This window comes from Podarcis tiliguerta (genome assembly GCF_965153285.1).
Source record: "Podarcis tiliguerta genome assembly, chromosome: 7".
NCBI lineage: Eukaryota > Metazoa > Chordata > Lepidosauria > Squamata > Lacertidae > Podarcis > Podarcis tiliguerta.
The window spans coordinates 87,906,403-87,926,089 of record NC_139540.1 but is presented as its reverse complement, the minus strand read 5'-3'; the positions used below and the strand labels follow the sequence as shown (position 1 = coordinate 87,926,089).

Below are 19,687 nucleotides of genomic sequence, written 5' to 3'. Positions count from 1 at the left end.
ATAAAAAGGAGTCTTGCTTTGCCATTCCTCACTTCTTGGCTTATTTCTATCTGACTTAATCTTTTTATGAAATTGTGGACTCCAGATTTTGGAGCCCAGCTGCTGTCTATATCAGTAGTCTTCCAACAACTTCAGATACAGGATTAAACCCACCTGTAATGTTCAAAATGTTTTGCATGTTTGCATTTTGATTAGAAGAGGTGATGTTAGGTTGTATCTGGACAAGTTTCTTCCTAAGGCTGGTGGATTTCCACTTCACGCGGCCAAAGTTTGTGCCTTCCACTGTAACAATTTCCAGAGGGGTTTGTCTTTAAAAAATTTAAAGACTAACAAGACTAACCTCTGTCTGCCTAGTTGTGTGTCTTCCCTCCATGTGATCAGCATTAACAAAAGGGTGCAGAGCTTCAAGTGCAGATGGCAGCAGCCTTGGCAGAGGATTAAGAGGCAACGAGCAGCAACAAGCCTACATGATGGCAACATCTAGTGGTGATTTAAATTTAGTAATTGGGTCTCCTCTGCTCCCCCCGGTACTGTAATTTGTTTAATTTGCCTTTATTCAGGTTAGAATAGATTAGAAACAAAATTAAATCTTTACTCTTCCTGGTTCCCCACATCTATTAAGTATATATTATTGATAAAACAATTGTATATAAATTCAGGTAGTATAGATCTGGGAGGAGGGGTTCAAACCTGGCGTCCAAAGGCAGGCCTCTCTAAAACCACAGAATTGGATCTTGAGGGTCATCTAGGCCAGCCCCCTGCCATGCAGGAGTATCAGCTAAAGCATGCATGGCATTCTGGCCCTCTTCTCAGAAGCAGCCTTACACAGCATTTCTTTGATTCAAATTGCCCCCAACCTTCGCTACTATTTAATTAGAAAATAATTGGCAATGGATGACTTTTGATGTGGTGCTGGGGCAGCTCATTGGGACCAGTCTTGTTAGGGCATAGATTTATTAATTTTGTGGCTGCGTGAGACAGCTTTGATAACATGCACAAATATTAACTTTAAGCTTATGTAGGTATAGGAAAACACATGATCATAGGGACCACCTCTAGGCTTGTTTTTAGAATTACATCTCTGTATTATGTTAATCAACATTTGATGATCTACCGGTCAACAATAGAAAGTGTCCTTTCCTACTGCATCACAGTGTGGTACGCTGGTTTGACATCAACTGATAGGAAGTGCCTACAGAGGGTGGTGAATACAGCACAAGATATTATGGGCTGTCCCATGAATCCGCTGGATGAAATAGCAGAAGAAGGTTGCCTCAGGAGAGTGCGGAAAATTCTCGGATGATTCACACCCTGGCTGGCACTTTCTTGATTTCCTGCTCTCGGGCAGAAGATACAGAAGCATGATTAGTCGCACCAACAGGGTAAAGAACAACTATCCGTGGGCTGTTGGGCCACTGAATGAAAAGATAACAACAGGGCAACTGACTTTCGGGTTTTGTGGGTGTGCGTCAGTAAACGAGGGGAATTAAGACTAAGAGAGCTGAGTGGGGGGTGCTTGTGTAATCTCACTGTACAGTGGTACCTCGTGTTACAGACGCTTCACGTTACAGACGCTTCATGTTACAGACTCTGCTAACCCAGAAATAGTACCTTGGGTTAAGAACTTTGCTTCAGGATGAGAACAGAAATTGTGCTGCGGCAGCAGCAGGAGGCCCCATTAGCTAAAGTGGTGCTTCAGGTTAAGAACAGTTTCAGGTTAAGAATGGACCTCCAGAATGAATTAAGTTCTTAACCCGAGGTACCACTGTATACAAGTTGTACAAGTATTTCAATTTCAATTATGCTGGACATAAGTAATTTATTTAGAAGTATTAACCATTACAGTGGAACCTCTGCTTATAACCATAATCCATTCTGGAGATCTGGTCATAACTAGAAACATACATATGTAGAGGCGCACTTTTCCATAGAAAGTAATGGAAAAGTTAATTGATCCGCTTTAGACAATGAAAAACACCCCCTAAAACAGCAATTTAACATGGATTTTACTGTCTAATGAGACCATGGATCCATAAAATGAAGGCAATAATCAATGTACTGTAGTATAAAATAAATAAGACAGTACTGTATTGTAGATGAAAAAAATTAACTTTTTTTTCTTACATGCACTGAGGGTGAGTGGGTTTACTTGGCTACAAGCTGGGGGTGGGGCAAGGGTCAGTAAAGAGCTGATTCACTTCGTCCAGGTTCACTTTTTTTTCTTGCCGGGCCAGGTTCTTCTCTGGACTCCCTCAGGTTAGTTCCTTGGCGGGGTTTGGGGCTGCAGGCGGCACCTCTTCCACAGCTTTGGGGGTGGGATGGGGGCCCTCTCCCCGGCAGCAGAGGCCTCAGCGCTGCTCTGCAGCCGGCCGGGTGAGCTCCGGGCTGCTGGCAAGGCCTCTGTTTGTATCCAGGGGAAAGTTCATAAGTCGAAGCACCTACTGAAGGTCGTAATGTAAGAGTCGTACATAAGTTGAGGTTCCACTGTCTTGGCCTCCACAGTCACCTACAGACTCGCCGTTAAAACCGTGTTTATGGAAGACAATCTTACTCAGCTATGAGTGATTGCCAAAGAAGAATTTTAACTAGAGCTGTCAGGTTTCTGGAACAGAAAATGGGTACAAAGAGTCAGAGAACATTATGTACTTAGATGTCAAGCAGTTTCATGAAAAGTAGATGGAAATTATTTTTTTCTGCTCCTCCCAGTCACATTCTCAGCATATTTTTTCTGCTTCTCCCTCCTTCCAACTCCCCCCACCAACTACTTGGATCTTTTCAGGACAACCTTCCGAAACCAGACCTATAATTAATTGAATTCAACACAGATTCCCTTTTGATATTGACAAAAGTACCAAAACTCTGCAACTAAAGTCCTGAAATATTTTGTGGTTTTCTGTCTTAGGAATTCCTATCAGCTTGTACTGAAAATGTCTCACATAGTCCCTCTGTCTCATTGGATAAGTCCAAATGAAAGAAAGGATCAGAGTTTGCTTCTGATTCTTGCGTCATGTATACTTTGGACAATCTTCACATACTCCATATTGCCCTAAGCTGTGGTGGAGAGTGCTGTATGCTGTTACCAGTGCTGAAGCGAGATTTAACTAAATGTGAAATAGGGATGGCATCTTGTTCTGAGCCTCACGCAGGAAATTTTATTGGACTGGCCTTGGAGTCCAAGACTATAAGACAGTAGCGGGTTCAATGGTCAAGAAGGTGGTTTCGGCCTGTGCTGCAGAGGGAACTGAGGGGCTCATCAGCCCATGTAGGAGAAGGAAAACTGATCCTAAACCTCTGCTGCCTTGTGGGATATCTTTGGGAGAATAAAAGGCTGAGGAGTAAATCCCACACAATCCGGAGCGGAGTCCCTAAAACGATTGCACACCTCCTTCTGGCAACTCCTGAAGCCAGGCTCGTGTCAAAGGTCTCGCTCTGCTTTCCTTTGGACCCATCGGTGAGATCAGGAGAGGGCCTTGTCCTCTGGGCAGCCCCGGCCCTCCAGCCCCCGGCCCAGGCTTCTTCCCTGGGGCTGCTAAGGCAGCAGTTGGACTTCACCCGGCAGGCGCACTCCATTGCCTCTCCAGACTCTAATAGGAATTTTATGGTCTTAGATATATGGCAATGTTCATAACCGCACATACATAGATCACCACAGGAAGGCCAACTTGGAACCATTTTGATTCCTAAACTGAGCAAATGTTTCTCTGCATGGTCAAAGTGGAAAAGCCTCCCCATTGTCTTTTCCTTCACAAATCCTGTCTTAAGGGTGTTTGAATAAGTATTTATCACTACAAAAGAATGGCCAGGCTCCTCAGGCAATCCAATCAAGTAACCTGCCAGACAGGAAATAAACAAGGATAAGAGAAAAACAATATTGAAATTTCTGTTTTAAGACCACCTTTTCTGTGATGTATCTGAGGGGTGGTCTTAGGTTACACCCCTTCTGTGATGTATGCATAATGTTTCTGGGGGTGGTCTTGATCTACAGGATGGGAATTTCAAAAGTCTTTATAAGCCCTTGCACAGCATTTTTCTGGGTCCTCCTCCTTCCCTGTTGCAACAGATCAATAAAGATCAAGCTTACTAGCTGCTTTGCTTCTCAATATCCTCTGCTTGGCCTCTGTTATTTTCTCCTACCAATAGGGAACCTATGTAAGGTCTCTATATGGGCTCTTGGTTGCCCCATAAGGGAAAAGGGCATATTTTTTATTTACAACAAGACAGATGCGTGACAAGCATTAGCTTGGTGGCCATCCCGGCCTCCTGGGGGAATGAATTCTTTAACTATCAAGAAGGCTGGATTCCTCCCCAGGCCTTGAAGAGGCTCCTGGACTCTTGGTCGCTAACAAATGGGGAGCCTTAGCAAAGGCAGGGAAGAAACGCTGCGAACAAAGGAAGCGCAAGGGAGGGCAGCTGTGCAACAGAAACCCCCCGTCGGGTAATCCGGGAGGGCTGCGGGAAGGCTTGCCAGGTCTGCGCAACTTTCCGCCGTGGCGCGAGGCTGCGCGAAGCAGGGAGCGGCGCCTCCCAGTCCGGCGGGGGGGGGGGGCGGGGAGTCAGCTGGGCTTTCCGCTCGAGGGGCGGGGCGGCGGGACGAGAAAAAGCGCCGCGCGCGCCCGAGCCGCCACTTTCCGCGCAGCAGCGTCGCCCAGCTTCGGCCGTGCGGAGGAGACCAGCGAGCAAGCGAGCGAGCGAGGAGCGAGGAGCGATGGCTTCGTGGCGGTGGCTGGTGGCGTGCAGCGCCCTCCTGCTCTGCGCCGCGCCGGGCACGGGCCAGCAGCGGCCGCCCCTGCTGGGGGGCGTGCAGGAGGCGTCGGCGGACGAGGAGGGCGCGCGGCGGGCGCTGCAGTTCGCCATGAACGAGTACAACCGGGGCAGCAACGACAAGTACGCCAGCCGCGTGGCCGAGGTGGTCCGGGTCAGGAAGCAAGTGAGTATGCTGGGCGGGCGGGGCGGACTGGATGACCCCGGAGCGGGGCCGGCTGGAGTCCAGCCCAAGTCCGGGGCGGGAGACTCCCCCAAGAAGCAGCCCCTGAAGCCTCTTCGTCGGCCCGTTGCGCGGAGCTGCTTTCTCGGGCGCGGGACTTGGCAGCCTTGAATGTCTCTTCTTCCACGCGCAGTATCTTTTTGGCCATCTGCTCTTCGCTGGTCAGGCGGCGAAGGACGGGTCTCCCGCTCTCAGGCAAGGCCTTGGTTTCTTTGCCCAGGGAGGAGAGTTGTCTGTTTTCCTGGGACTAGGCAGCGAGAGGAGCCCCCAGGAAGAATCGCCGCCGCCGCCGCCGCCGCCGCCGCCTGGGAAGCTGCCTGCCCCTTAAGAGGTCGAGCTGAGACGGAAAGAGGCGGCCTGCCAGGCGGCAGCAGGGCTCTTCTCTCCTCTCTCCCGCCTCCCCTCCTGTTTTTAGCTGCAGCTCGCTGCACATAAATATTCTGAATGATTACAAGTGCACGTGGGACTAAACTTGTGCGCTCCAGGCTGCCATTAAAGGCACAAGTGCAGGAGCAAGGCGAGCAGTTGGCAGCCTGACCCGTGAGCAGAGCAGAGCAGCTGGCTTGTTCCAGGCGGTGGGGCTCAGCTCCAGCTTGACTCCCCCCCCCCCCTGCAGGATTCCAGGGGGGAGGTCTGTCTCTCCTGCTTACATAGTCAGCAGACAAGATTATGGCTGCTTGTTGTTGACTGGAACAGCCTAACTAGGACATGTTGGTTTTTAATGTTTGTGTGTAATTGATTTAAAAGAATAAAGGTCAAATTTCCTAGTTGCCTAGATCCAGGTTTGGGGGCAACTATATTCTTGCTGAGCAAGCCCCAGCAGACCTTTAAAACCAAAAAACATGAAGCAAAATAAAGCATGGAAATATTGGCGGTTAGACCTCCCCTTACTTCCCCTTTGGCATAGAAAAAGCCCACACATTTAGTAAGTTAAAAATGTTTTGTTTTCAAACTCTTCAAAGTTCAGTTTTATGTGCTTTTCCGTTCAGCAGAAAAAAGGCAGGCAGTTTAACTTAGTTTCAGCCCTGATGTCCTTTTGGGTTGGATTCATAGGCTGAAGGATAATGAATAAAGGCTTTGGTAACCCTCCTCCCAAGGTGAGGGGGCTTGTCCTAGTTATGCTTGGCAGGACTGCCTACTCGAGGTCTCAATCCCTTCATGCACTCGCTAGAACTAAGCATTTGGTTATGTGAGGCCGATATTTACCCCACAGGACAAAGAGCGCTTCCCTGATTCCTTTCCTCCAATATTGCTTAATTCAGATATGCTGCTTACAGTTTTTGGGTGTAATTCAGCAGGAATCTGGGCTGTCCAAGTGCCCTTGAAAATTTCAGCAAATTGGGGCTGCAAAAGGTCACATGAATTGGTCTTTCTTCCATCTTTACACTGGTAGCAGACGTGCAACGTGTGTCCAGATGCAATCTGTTAACCAGAGCTGTACTGAGTTAAGAACCTAAGAAGAGCCTGCTGGATCAGGCCCATGGCCCATCTAGTCCAGCATCCTGTTCTCACAGTGGCCGACCAGATGCCCCACAGAGAAGCCCCCAAGCAGGGCCAGGGGGAAAGAGCATCTCCTCACTGGCAATTCCTATCAACTGGCATTCAGTACAAGTTCTGCCACTTCTGCACAGCTGTGTCCTTTGATGCAGTTTGATTGACAGCTAGTTGGTTGCCATGACAAATGACAGCACTGTCAAAATAAAAGGAAGATGTTGGCCTGAGACATCAGTATCCTGCAGAGCCAAGCCTCTTTACATTTCCTATTGCTATTTGTGTCTGGCTGGTCAGTACTATAATCTTTAGGGCTCAGCCAGCAGTTTCTCTTCCCCCAAGCTTGACTTCCTCTTCTCTTTTTAACTAAAAGATGCAAACATTTCCTGAAATTTAAGGAAGTAGCTTTCTCTAATTTGTTTGCATCTTGAAACAAGTGGTGGTATCCTGATTTTCTAGGGTTCAAGTCAGCTATGCAAACATGCATGATTCTGTGGGGGAATTAAAAATTTGAATCCCTATGGGACCCACATGTGTGGGTGAACAACAAAATAATCGGTTGGGTGCCTAGATTCAAAATGCAGGGCTAGAATATAGGTTGTTAGACCCTTCTTATCCCTTTTACAATTCTCCCCTCTTTCTACTCCTGTTGCAAGGAACAGACCACATAAAGCTAAGCAAGTTTAAAATGCTTTACTTACAAGGTCAGACTTCAAAGGTCTGATACCTTCATTGTTCCATGCAGCTGCAAGAAGAACATAGGCAGAATACTCTTGGGTAGGAAAATCAGAATATACTTCCAGACACATGCTTCAAACTTGGGAGCAACCTTAGCCACATCCTCCCTGGTGGGTTACATGTCTTGGAGGGAGAGAGAGAAGGTAGAAGAAGAAGCGTCACTTACTCATGGAGGTAAGAGAGTATGACCTAGCTGAGTCTATGAATCTTACCCCAGCGGTCTTAACTCCTTCATGCACTAACTAGAACCCATGCATAATTATGTTTGACTGCAATTTCCCTCAGATTCAAGGTGTGCCATTCCTTGCAGACAGCACACCAGAACCTGGCTTTTCTTGCTACTTTCAGCATAAAATGTGCAGAATCATGTGAACTCCAGAATCAACAAGAAACCTAATGATTGAGTTGGCTCAGTTCTCCCATCCTCGGGTAGGGCATTAAAAAGACATTAAATCAATCCCCAAAGGCACTCCAAATCTCTAAGAAGCTTGACTTTTTATGTAGTTTATAGAGTAGAATTTTCTTCCGGGATTGCAGACCAATCCCTCCAAAATTTGTCCTGTTTTTCTTAAAGCCATCTATGCCAATAGCTGTCACCACATCTTATGACAGTGACTTGCGTTAACCAAAGCCTATTAACGTTAGGGGATGCATTCAGCATGCTTTGCCCTCCCATCATGGAGATGTGTCGCCTTAAGGTTAAGGGTCTGCTATTGGTGCCTCTGTTGGATATGGTCTGTGTGTAGGGGTGGGGGTCACTATAACCTCCTATCTTTTCCCCTTGCAAAGCAGGGGTGAGCCTGAAGCCATGCAGCTCCATAAAGGTCTGGATTTGGACCTTCTGATGTCAACGCTGGCTCTCTTCTTGTTCCTTGATGTTATAGTAATGCCACTTGTCAGCTCTTTGAGATAAAGAAATAACCCAAATGTCTATGATGCAGGCAGATTTATAGTTCCTGTCTAAAAGGAAAGGCTAAGCACAGGCGGCTCCTGTATCCCTCTCACTGTTTTCCAGGGGGGCAGCCTTGGACACTGTTCACAGATGAATCCCAGTCTTCTTCTGTGATTAGAAAAGGCATCGGGTCTCGTGCAATATATTGAATATTCTCTCTAGTAACGGAGCCATTTCCCACATCTTACAGATTGTCTCTGGAGTCCTTTATTTTTTCGATGTTAAAGTTGGGCGAACAACTTGTCCGAAGTCAGTAGCCAATGTTGAGAACTGTGCATTCCATGAAGCACCAGAGCTGGCAAAGGTATGTAGCAAAAACAAAGACATTGCTTAACAGTGCTAAATACAATAATTGGCAGTAAAAATGTCCCTCATTATGAAGGTACTTGTGCAGCACTATTTTGAACTTGGAAGTGAAGGGTTGCTTAAAAAGAAGAAGGAAATAAAGAAAGGCAGTGCTTGGGGATATCCCTGGGGTGGGAACTAAATCTGAGGAACCTAGTTTTTGGGGAAAATACATTTTCTCTCTAAACAGTCTGCTTGACTGTTTTTACAGGGTCTACCTTTACCCTGTAAAACTCAGTAAACATGTAAAACTTTGCCTTTTTTCTCCTAGTTCCACTCTGGATTATGTTGTTTTGGGGATCAGTTCTGATAATGTTTTCCTTAGATGTTCAGTTCTAAGTTATGGGCATGAATAATGTACCAGGAAATTCTCTTGCTGAAGCCACCCTATAATGAACTGGAGCTGTGCAAGAGCTCCAAAAAATATCTGTGGGGCTGATAAAGGGATTAGCCTGTTTTATCCCCAGTAGCCCTGTGAGGGCCAGTTGAGACATGATCTTAAATGTGTCTTTGCATTTTGTGTGCTGCTTTTTTAAAAACAATGAAAGTGGGGTGGGGTTGATCATGCCATCAGAGCAGACAGATATTAAGAATATTCTTCTGAAGCAGCAATGGAGGTATTTTTCTACAAAGCAAATATTGGCTTTGGAAAGCATTTTATCAGGATGGCAGCTGGATGGGGGAGAAAGGCTCTAATCCCATTAATGATTAGCCTCACTCCAGTTTGAAACATCTGCACATTGGTTGCAAAGACACACTTAGTTTGGCCTTGAGAGTTAAGGAGTTGCCTAAGGCTTCCCATAAACCTTGTTGGCTAAGTAAAGATTTGAATGTGTGTTTCTCTTCTCCACCACTTCAGAGCCTGATCCTTGTAGCCCAGTCCTGTGCATATTCACTCTGCACATGTGGACCTCTGCGCAACCCATTTACTTACTTCCCCCATAAATGTGCAGAGGATTCCCCTAAGTATGAGGACTGAAGTGCAGCCTGCTTTCTCTGGTTTGGTGCAGGGGGGTCTGTGGAGTAGAGGAATGGTTTTATTGTGTCCTCACACCACAAGAAACATCTTGCATCCATTCATTATAGCAACTAGAGCACAAAGAATTGCCAAAATTGGCTGATTACAAAGAAAAGCAAAAAAAGAGAAGAAAATCTGTAGCAACTACCAAATGACTCAGGAGCCAAAAAGAGTAAAACGCCTGGGTTTTCCAGCAGCCTCTGTTCAACACACAAAGAAGCCCTTGTGTTTTCTGTTTGGGGGTGCTGTTGCCTAGTCAAAGAACTCAAAACAGTTGCTTGGTGACTTGGAAGACTTCTAGCTGAGCACAGCACAAAAAGCCTTCTGTCCTTAACTAGTTCAAGTTCCCTTTCCAGTAGTTTTGTAGCATCAGCAGTGCCTGTCTGTGCAACTATCTAAACTTTGTTATACAAGTCCCCCCCCCCAAAAAAAGTGAAAAGAAGCACTTGTCTTACTCCAGTTAGCCATTCTTATCTCCTCCATGATTTCAGGGGGGATTTGCTTCCAAGTAAATACATTTACGGTATGTTTCTTGTAATAACAGTCAGCAGCTTGGGCTGTCCCATAATTGCGAAGTATTGCTCATTTTAACATTTTTCATGTAGTAAAGCTTAAAATGGTACTAAACCTAGTACAAGTATATGTAGCCCGATTCAGCTGAAGTTCAGCGCTTTGGCCCCATTAATGTCAGGACTGTATTGTGTGCTTAATTCTCCCATTGGAGTAGAGCAACGGAAGTCTCCCTGAAAGGCAGTTTTCAGTCTTCTGTCACAGTCTGGCATGACAAGCAAGGGAGCTTAGGACGGGGCTTCATTCCCAGGGGCCTTTCTACTTTTCCTCAGATGGAGGAATGATTGGCATTTCTTCTGACTGGGAAAATGTACTTGGCATCAAGGTTGTGGGAAAGAAAAATCTCCAGTCAGGTGCTCTTCTCTGTTGGGAAACCTCAGGGGGTCATCTGGCTATAATTTATCTCCATTCCAGAATGCCCAAGAAACCGGGGGTGCCAATAAGGGGCTGAGCCTATACAGACAAGGACCCATTAAGTGACGTGGGGCGAGTCATTGGGCTACATGGTCTGGGGGACAGCTGAAGAGAGACAAATTGTATCTGACCCCGCCCCCCCCCCCCCGGTGCCATTCTGTGCTTCCCATTGACTCTTCCCTCTAGGAGAAAATGATAGCCATTCAAACTTATGGCAACATGGCATGAGGTTGTCCCTTTTGATGAGGAGACCATGAGAGTGGCTCTGTCCATTTGGGTCCTGTGATTATCCCTCAAGAAGGGCAGGCCTTCTCTTCACTTACCTTGCTTGTTGTAACGCTGAGCATTTTTATTGTTTGTATTGTCCACCTGTGCTTACCCCACAGCCAAAAGGGTCAGTTTATGCTCACATGTTTGCATTTACTGTGATTTACTATGTACATTTACTATGCTTGTGTACTGCATAACAAGTTGAGAGTGAAGCAGACTCGCATTACAACCCATATTGTCTCAAAACTCATTGTAGAACTGTGGATAAATGAGTGTGCAAGCGGCATTGCTGTCAGTAGCAGATCTGTCCTGCTGGGGACCTGCATGTGTGAAGATAAATGAATGAATGTTCAATGAATGTTGTTGGTGTTTGGGGTGGGAGGGGGAAGGGATTTGTTGTATCCCTAATGATTGAAAACCCAGAAACATGCATGTCCCTCTGCTAAACAGAGAGACATGAATTCATGTTTCACAGAGGGACTAAAGATGGCACATGTAACTTCTGTGCTGACACAGGATGCAGTGCACTGGAAAAGTCCCCTATGAAATCTCCCTTTATTACAGTAAAGATTGTGCAGCAATATTTTCCAGTGTTTTGTGCCCATGCAGTCTTCATAGGCTGCTGTAAAACAAGGAGCACAACACAGACCAAGTTAACATTTAATTCCCTTTAAGGGACTACAGGTGCAATCCTGCACACCCTTACTTGGAAGTTAGTCTCATTAAACCCAGTAAAAATTTACTGCTCAGCACACAAACAGAAGCGCTTCACTTTAGCTGGGCCATGTCCAACATAAGGATGTTCATTGGGAGTTGGGGAGGGAACTATCACTAGGATGCTTATAACATTAACATTAACTTTTAATTAGTAACATTCTGATTTACTATGGATGCAGTTCATATTAGTCATATTAATAGGTTCTCTCTCTCTCATTCCCTGCTTGTAGCATGTGACTTGCAACTTTCAGGTGTACTCTGTTCCTTGGACAAACCACATCAGCCTGAAGAGAAACAATTGCACCTAAACGCCTGTTTGCTTCATCACAGCTGTTCTGGTGGTCTTCTCCAGATTCAAGAAGAGCAATAATCCAGATGTATTCTCAAGCAAATGTTACTAACTCTAAAATTCTGACATATACTTACAGGATGCAAACAAATCATGTAGTTTTCCTTTAAAATGTATTTTCTAAACTTTTTCTTTGTGATTTATCATTAGGTTTGTAATCAATGTTTTCATGCTGGATTAGTATGAAAAATAAAAACATACCCTGTCAGAGACTGAGGTTTTTAAAAGATTTGTGTCCCATATATATTCATTGCTAAGAATAAAGTACCATTATTCAGTACTGGCTCATGTGATTACTAACAGTGGGGGAAAAACACAAATCATAGCTTTTGTCATATTTTCTGAGCATCTGTTCAGGCCCTACTCTTGCCACCAGTTGATCAGCCCTATTCAAGACCACCTGACTGAATTGTGATGCCTTTGGAGATTAGAGTTTTCAGCCTTAGGAATTGCAGACCCAGTAGTTTTGCCAGGTTGGTTCTTGGGATGCCAGAATGAAATAATATGCAGGGCCATGCTAAGCATGTTTCCATTAAAGTAAAGCCCACTGAGTTCTAGAGTCTTAGGGACCATACACACACCTCAGCTTCAAGTGGATCACAAACCTCTTGCACCTTCATTAATTCCCCCTCATCCATTTGAGGTTTTCCTTCAGCTACTACTGCCCAACACTTTATTTCCCCCAGCACCACCCAAAATAAAAAAATAAATCTGGAGTTTTTCTGTCCTCTGGAAATCTGAAAAGGAGATCAGCACCATGGCTGGCATAGCAGGAAATAGCATTTCATGGGTGTGGACAGAAAATCTGGGTCTGAAAACATATTTCATCTGTGCAAACATTGCAGCTTTCCAAACAGAAATATTCCCTTCCCCTGTGCACTGTTAAGAGAGGTTGTCTTGACCCCCAAAGAGCCAGTTGGGGGGTGCAGGGGGACAATGGGAGGAGCCCCTTTGCACAAGCTCATCGTGGAGCTGGCAGGGCAGGTGAATGCCATGTGATATTTGAATACAATCCCATTTGGATATGAGCTGCCACAGGAGAAAACAATTGGGGGAAATGTGGATTTTGTGGGTCCTTCCCAATAAGGTTGCAGACTAAAAGCACACCTGGAAGTAAGTGTCGCTGAACACAATGCATATTTAATTTATTTAAGGCAGTTATACTCCACCCTTTAGCCAAACTTCAAACCTAAGAAGACACACACATATTGCTTTGTACATCATCGAGCCTACCTAGTGGCAGTGAAGGATGCAAAGAAAAACTACTTTCCTGCCTCCATTGCAGCCTCATTGTGTCGGCCAGCAGAACTTTTTTTAGGCCTGGCCTAAAGGAAGTGGCAGAACCGACGGCAGCTCCATGTGATTGTTTGCAAAACATTCTGAGGATAAAACCAGTTGCCTCCATCGAGAACTTGCTTCCACTGTTACAGCAGATGAATCTCAAGGGGTGTGCAGAGCACAGTCTGGTCCTGTGGTGTTGGACTGCTTTGGTTGCCCTGTATGATGACCTTGGCCAAGACAGATACAGGGGAAATATATCCTCGTTAATTCTCAACTTCTCAGTGGCTTTTGATACCATCAAAAATTGTATCTTTCTGGAATAGCTGGCTGAGTTGGGGATACATGGCACTGCTTTGTGGTGGTTCTGGTCCTACTGGATGTTGTGTTGGATGAGTTTCAGCTGGTAAGGCTGGAGGATGTGAACAAGGTCCTTGGATCAGTCAGGACAACCACTTGCGCTCTGGACCCTTGCCCCTCATGAGAAAAGCTAGCAGGGAGGGGGCAGCTGGCTGGGTGATCAATGCCTCCCTACGAGACTGGATGGTTTCTGCCTGCTTGAAGGAGGCGGTGGTAAAACCACTCCTTAAGAAACGCTCCCTGGACTCAGAAAATTTAAATAACTACTGGCCAGTTGCTAATCTCCCCTACTTGGGCAAGGTTCTTGAGGTTATGGAACAGATCCAGGTGCTCTTGGAGGAAACTGATTTTCTAGATCCATTTCAATTGGGGTTTAGGTCTGGTTTTGGCCCAGAAGGATCTAGAACGTGTGCAGAGGAGGGCAACCAAACCTTACGAAGAACGGTTGAGGGAACCAGGTTTGTTTAACTTGGAACAGAGGAGACTGGGAGGAGATATGAGAGCCAACTTCAAATATCTAAAGCGCTGTCACACGGAAGATGGTGCAAGCTTGTTTTCTCCTGTTCTGGAGGCTAGGACCCAAACCAATGGCTTCAGGATACAAGAAAGAAGATTATGGCCAAAACAGCAGAGATAACTTTCAAAAGTGAAACAGCCTCTCTCAGGAGCGTGTGGACTCTCCTTTATTTGAGGTTGGGTGCGCACCTGCCATGTATGATCTGGCTGAGATTGGGGTGCCATTTCCTGGACATTCCCGGGATGTCAATGCCGGAATTGATGTCTAGGAGGAATTTCCAAAAAGTAGTGCTTTGTCCTGGATCTTATGCAAGTCAATTGAAAAATCAGGTGACTTTTTGGTGTGTTTTTTTTTTAAAAAAAAACTCAACAACATTTGGGGTGTCCTGGTCTTTACTTTTTGAAATATGGCAACCCTAACCCTTGGGATCCCTGTCAACTCTATGCCACTTTTCTTCAAAATTTGCATAGAGATGGGGAGGTGGCCTTCAATGGCCACATGATGGCACCAGAGAAAAGCAGTTAGTCCCAACCAGGCCAGCCGAGGGGCCTTACTGCCTCCTCTTGATGGCTTTATGTTTGGCATAGCTGGCGTTCCTTTCAGGGCCCTGGTCTCACTTGTGAGATGGAAAGAACCATAGACATATCCTCTCCTGCACAATAGAGCTCGATTGGTTTCTTAATTTACTCAGGAGATAGTGGTAATTAATCAGGCAGGGAGATTTCTAAGTGCAGATGGCAGAAGTCTCACAGTGAATATGACCAAATAGAAGTACAGAAGCATTATCATATTTACTTTGTGACAGTGATTGCTGCAAAGCTTTCTCCTTCCCCAGCCCATCAGCCCAACAGTTGTCTGGTAGAGGGTTTTCTAGCTGGTTATTACTTCCAGAACCTGTGGGATCAGAACAGCTCAACCAATGGAAGCCAGATAACTTTTCACCTCTGTCACATTGGGGTTTCTAGAAAAGGTTTCAGGATAATTAGTACAAAATCCTTTACACAGTATTAGATTGCAAATGAGCCGTCCTTTAAAAGTACTTGTTGAGATTATTATTATTTTAATATGTCATGACAGCTAAAGAGGGTTGTTGACACTGGATATGCAAACTTGACATTTTTAAAGCAACAGGATTTGTGCCTTTCACATGTTCCTAAAAAATAGGTTCATTGAATGATTGATAATGATATTTGCTCAGTATGTAAGAAGAAAAGAGATCTGGAAAGAGATATAGGTGCTCTTGACAGGTGAGCTTTGCATTGGTACCAAGAAAGGTCCTAGAACAGATAAACAGTTGGTCTGTGGGCACCCAAAGGGTGCTCATTAATGGTTCCTCATCATCCTGGAAGAAAGTGTCAAGTGAGGTGCCACAGGGTTCTGTCCTGGGCCCATTGTTCTTCATCATCTTTATAAATGACTTGGATGAAGGAATTGAGGGGAGGCTGATCAAATTTGCAGATGACACCAAACTGAGAAGGGTAGCTGATGCCACAGAAGACAGAATCAGGATTCAAGATGACCTTAGCAGACTGGAGAACTGGGCCCAAACTAACAAAATGAATTTCAAGAGGGGGAAATGTTAGGTTATACACTTAGGCAGGAAGAACCAGCTGCACAAATATAAGATGGGGGACACCTGTTGTCAAGTACGGGAGTTCCCCTCTCCCTTCTGGTAGCTCTCTGATAAGAATTAAGGAGCATTTGGTAGATTTATAATTTTTCTATTACAGTATCATGTTGCGAACGCAGACACAACTTTCTGCAAGCACAGCAGTTGCTCATTCTGACTCCTCCCCTCTACTTCCGCAGCAAGAAGTACGCCAGTGGGATGTCCCTCCCCCGCTGCATTTCCTTTGTTCTCTGACACGCTCATACTTCTGAGTTCGGGGGGAGGGAGTTCCCCCCCACTCTTGATTGATGTATCACCCAGCTGCTCCCTCCCTTCTGATTGCTTAGTTACTATCTCAAAGCTGGGGAGCTCCTCTCTCAATTGTGCAGCCTCTGTGCCTGCCTCTTTGCTTCTGGAGACGCTGGACTCAGGGAAGGTGAATATTCCCCCTCCTCTTCTGTTAGGATCTGATCTTCCTGCGATTGCATTCCCTACTCTTTTGATCCAGTCCAGCCCCTAACATCTGGCTTCCCTGTAGCACACAAGAAAAGGATCTAGGGGTCTTAGCAGACCAGAAGCTTAACATGAGTCAACAGTGTGATGCAGCAGCAAAAACGTTAATGCAATTCTAGGCTCATCAACAAAAGTTTAGTGTCCAGATCATGGGAAGTGATAGTACCACTCTGTGTCAAACCACACCTGGAGTCCTGTGCCCAGTTCTGGGCATCACAATTTAAGAAGGATATGGACAAGCTGGAATGTGTGTGGAGGAGGGCAACCAAGATGATCAGGGGTCTGGAAACCAAGCCTTATGGGGAATGGTTGAGGGAATTAGATATATTTAGCCTGGGAAAAGAGGAGACATGATAGCCATCTTCAAATACCTAAAGGGCAGTCACATAGAAGATGGGGCAAGCTTGTTTTCTCCTGCTCCAGAGCCAGAGGGTAGGACTCAAACCAACGGATTCAAGTTACAAGAAAGAAGATTCTGACTAAACATCAGGAAGAACTGTCTGACAGGAAGGTCTCCCTTGGGAGGTGGCGGACTCTTCCTTGGAGCATTTTAAGCAGAGGTTGGGTGGCCATCTGTCAAGTCTGATCTAGTTGCGATTCCTGCATTGCGGGGGTTGGACTAGATGACCATTGAGGTACTTTGCAACTGTACAATTCTATGATTCCATGATTTGGCTTGAAATATGAGTGGGGACACTGAACCCCTTTTCCTGAATGGTGTCCCTGAGTAAAGCCCCACCCCACAGCTCACCAAGACCCTGTCACAGGAAATTAGCCTTGGAACAATGGGATTTATAGCTGCTTCTGCATTTGCCCTTTTCCCTTAGCTGAATGTACTTGGGAAACACTTCAAGGGATTCCTTGGAGAACCCTTCTAGAAGCACAATAATGGACAAGCCCAGACATTAGGCCCCAAACTTACTTTAAACAATATAGTTGAAGGAGACCCGAGTGATTTCAGAGGCTCTGTTTCTCAGCCTTCCTGCAATTGAAATGCCCCAAAGCCCCATTTCCTTGAATAAACATTAGAGATGGTTTACAATATACAAAGCTCATCTGATGTCTGTAAGAATGAAAAGCTTATTGCCAAGATAAATGCTTGAATGCAGAACATTGTTCTTGGCTTCAAACCTGACTGCACTCCAATCTCCCCACCCAACCCCACCTTGCTCTATAAATTCAAAATTGGTTTTGATGCTATATAATGTTGTCACCGGCCACTTCCAGACAACCTGTTTATTGAGCATTCATCCTGATCCGCTTGCACAAAGTTTGTGAAGAGGTACTATGTTGTCTGCTGTTTATTGAGAATTAATTCTGATTTGTTTGCTGGGCCCAACATTTCACCAAGCAACACACTTTTTAGTGCATTTTCTTGTCTCTTTATTTCAACAAGTCAGCCTTTTTGTGTGTGTTTCTGCAGTGGGCTTTCTGTTGCAGATGCGAAGGAAAGGTTTGCCCCTTCCATGACCCCATCCCCAACATCCTACCCCACAGCTAAGAAACTTAGTAAAAAAAGGTTCCCATTGGTGCTGCAATAGCAGTCAGGGACCTCCATGGCTGTAGTTAAGAAAAAACAAGAGTTTGACCCTGTCTGTATATGACTCTACAGGTTGGTTGGTTGTTTGCTTTCCTATTTGTGGTTAACAGAAAAGGAAGAGATGTAGCTCTAGGGGCACATTAAATGACTGAAGTCTCGTCTTTATGCCTATGGGATGTATGTTTCTCCTGCAGTTCAAAAAGCAGTTGGGTGTGTAATTCTAAACCCAGAAGGCAGCGGTGTGGGTGGCAAGGGCTGGGTGCCACAACAGGCTCCTTCCCCCTGCACTCTCCTGGCGTGTGCACCCCCTCTGCGTACACACACGCCCGCCTGGGCATGGGAACTCACACTCTGCTGCTGGTTTATTAGGTAAACATTAGGAGAGATTTGCACCAAAGTGCTGAAGAAGTTTCAAAAGGATTTTTAAAAAAATAAATGACTACAAAATGTAGAGAATTCAATTTAGGACTGAAAAAAATGAGAAATGGGGAAAAGTGAAATGGCCAGATCATCCCATCTGACTTGAGAGCATTCTCTCAAACCCGGATTCAAATGCAGATTCTCCCAGCCTGACCTCAAATAGCACTATCAAGTTGTTCTTCAGCACTGGCTGGCTTCCTACAGCTCATCCCACTCCACCCTCTTTCCTGGATTCTCTCCCAGAAGATAACCATAGAGATGGTGAGATGTCAGGAATCAGGCTGGTTTTCCTTTGAGTAAATCTTAGAGGAATGACTGCTGAGTTGCACTACCCTGTGATTTCTCTAAGATAGATATGCAGTGCCATTATGTATGCCCCCCCCCCCGAGAGAGAGAGAGAGAGAGAGAGAGAGAGAGAGAGAGTTATTGAAGTTGCCAAGCCAAATGTTTACAAGCTGAGGTTAGCAGATAGATGAATGGTTGTTTCTTTGCCTTCCCTTCTGCATATTCATCAGAATGCCTCCTCTAAAGGCAATTCAACATTTGTCCTATCAGGATTCTGCAGTTTTGCACAGAAGAGACCAGAGTTCATTGCTTAAAAAAAGGGCAGGAAATTACAGTTCAAAATAACATTCCAAAATGATGAGAGTTTTCCATGTTTAAAGCCAATCCAAGTAAGGCTTCAATAACTCTGCCCCATTTGAGACAGAATATTATTTTGAAGCTGTTACAATTGTGGCAGGTTCACTCTTTCTTTCTGAGTCATTCTTCATCCCATAGTTCATGAACTGGTTACTTCAGGACTGGATTACTGCAATACACTGTGTGGGGCTTCCCTCAAGCTTGATCCAGAGGCTGCTGTTGGTGCAGGATGCTGCCCCCCCGATTGCTGACGGGAGTGAGGCCCTTTCAGGATGCAGCGCCTGTGCTCAGAGACCTGCACTGGTTGCTGATCTGCTACCAGGCTGGGTTCAAGGTGTTACTATTAGTTTATAAGTGGGACGCGGGTGGCGCTGTGGGTAAAAGCCTCAGCGCCTAGGGCTTGCTGATCGAAAGGTCGGTAGTTCGAATCCCCGCGGCGGGGTGCGCTCCCGTTGTTCGGTCTCAGCGCCTGCCAACCTAGCAGTTCGAAAGCACCCCTGGGTGCAAGTAGATAAATAGGAACCGCTTACTAGCGGGAAGGTAAACGGCGTTCCATGTGCTGTGCTGGCTCGCCAGATGCAGCTTGTCACGCTGGCCACGTGACCCGGAAGTGTCTCCGGACAGCGCTGGCTCCCGGCCTCTTGAGTGAGATGGGCGCACAACCCTAGAGTCTGTCAAGACTGGCCCGTACGGGCAGGGGTACCTTTACCTTTTATTAGTTTATAAAGCCCTTAACAACTTGGGCCAGTTTACCTGCAAGATTCCTTGCCACCCCCCCCCCCCAATCATCCGACTTCTGCTTCAACTGGCAGAATTGGCTCTACTAAATATGCCCCATAATCCCTGTTCCACATTTGTAAGAACTTGATCATTTAGTGTGGCAGCTGCCACACTTTGGAACTCCCTGCCTATTGAGATCAAGCATGTGCTTTCACTGTACTCTTTGGGGTGCCTGCTAAA

At 45.8% G+C, this 19,687-nt stretch overlaps 1 protein-coding gene across 1 annotated transcript; it reads left to right on the top strand.

Annotated features, from left to right (window-relative positions):
* The first annotated feature begins 4,037 nt into the window (after positions 1–4,037).
* On the top strand, positions 4,038–12,128 carry LOC310681229 (cystatin-like). Its single transcript, XM_083448859.1, has 3 exons — positions 4,038–4,927; positions 8,356–8,469; positions 11,730–12,128. Exons 1-3 carry the CDS (start codon positions 4,706–4,708, stop codon positions 11,805–11,807), a joined length of 414 nt encoding a protein of 137 aa, XP_083304985.1. The 5' UTR covers positions 4,038–4,705; the 3' UTR covers positions 11,808–12,128.
* Positions 12,129–19,687: the final 7,559 nt, after the last annotated feature.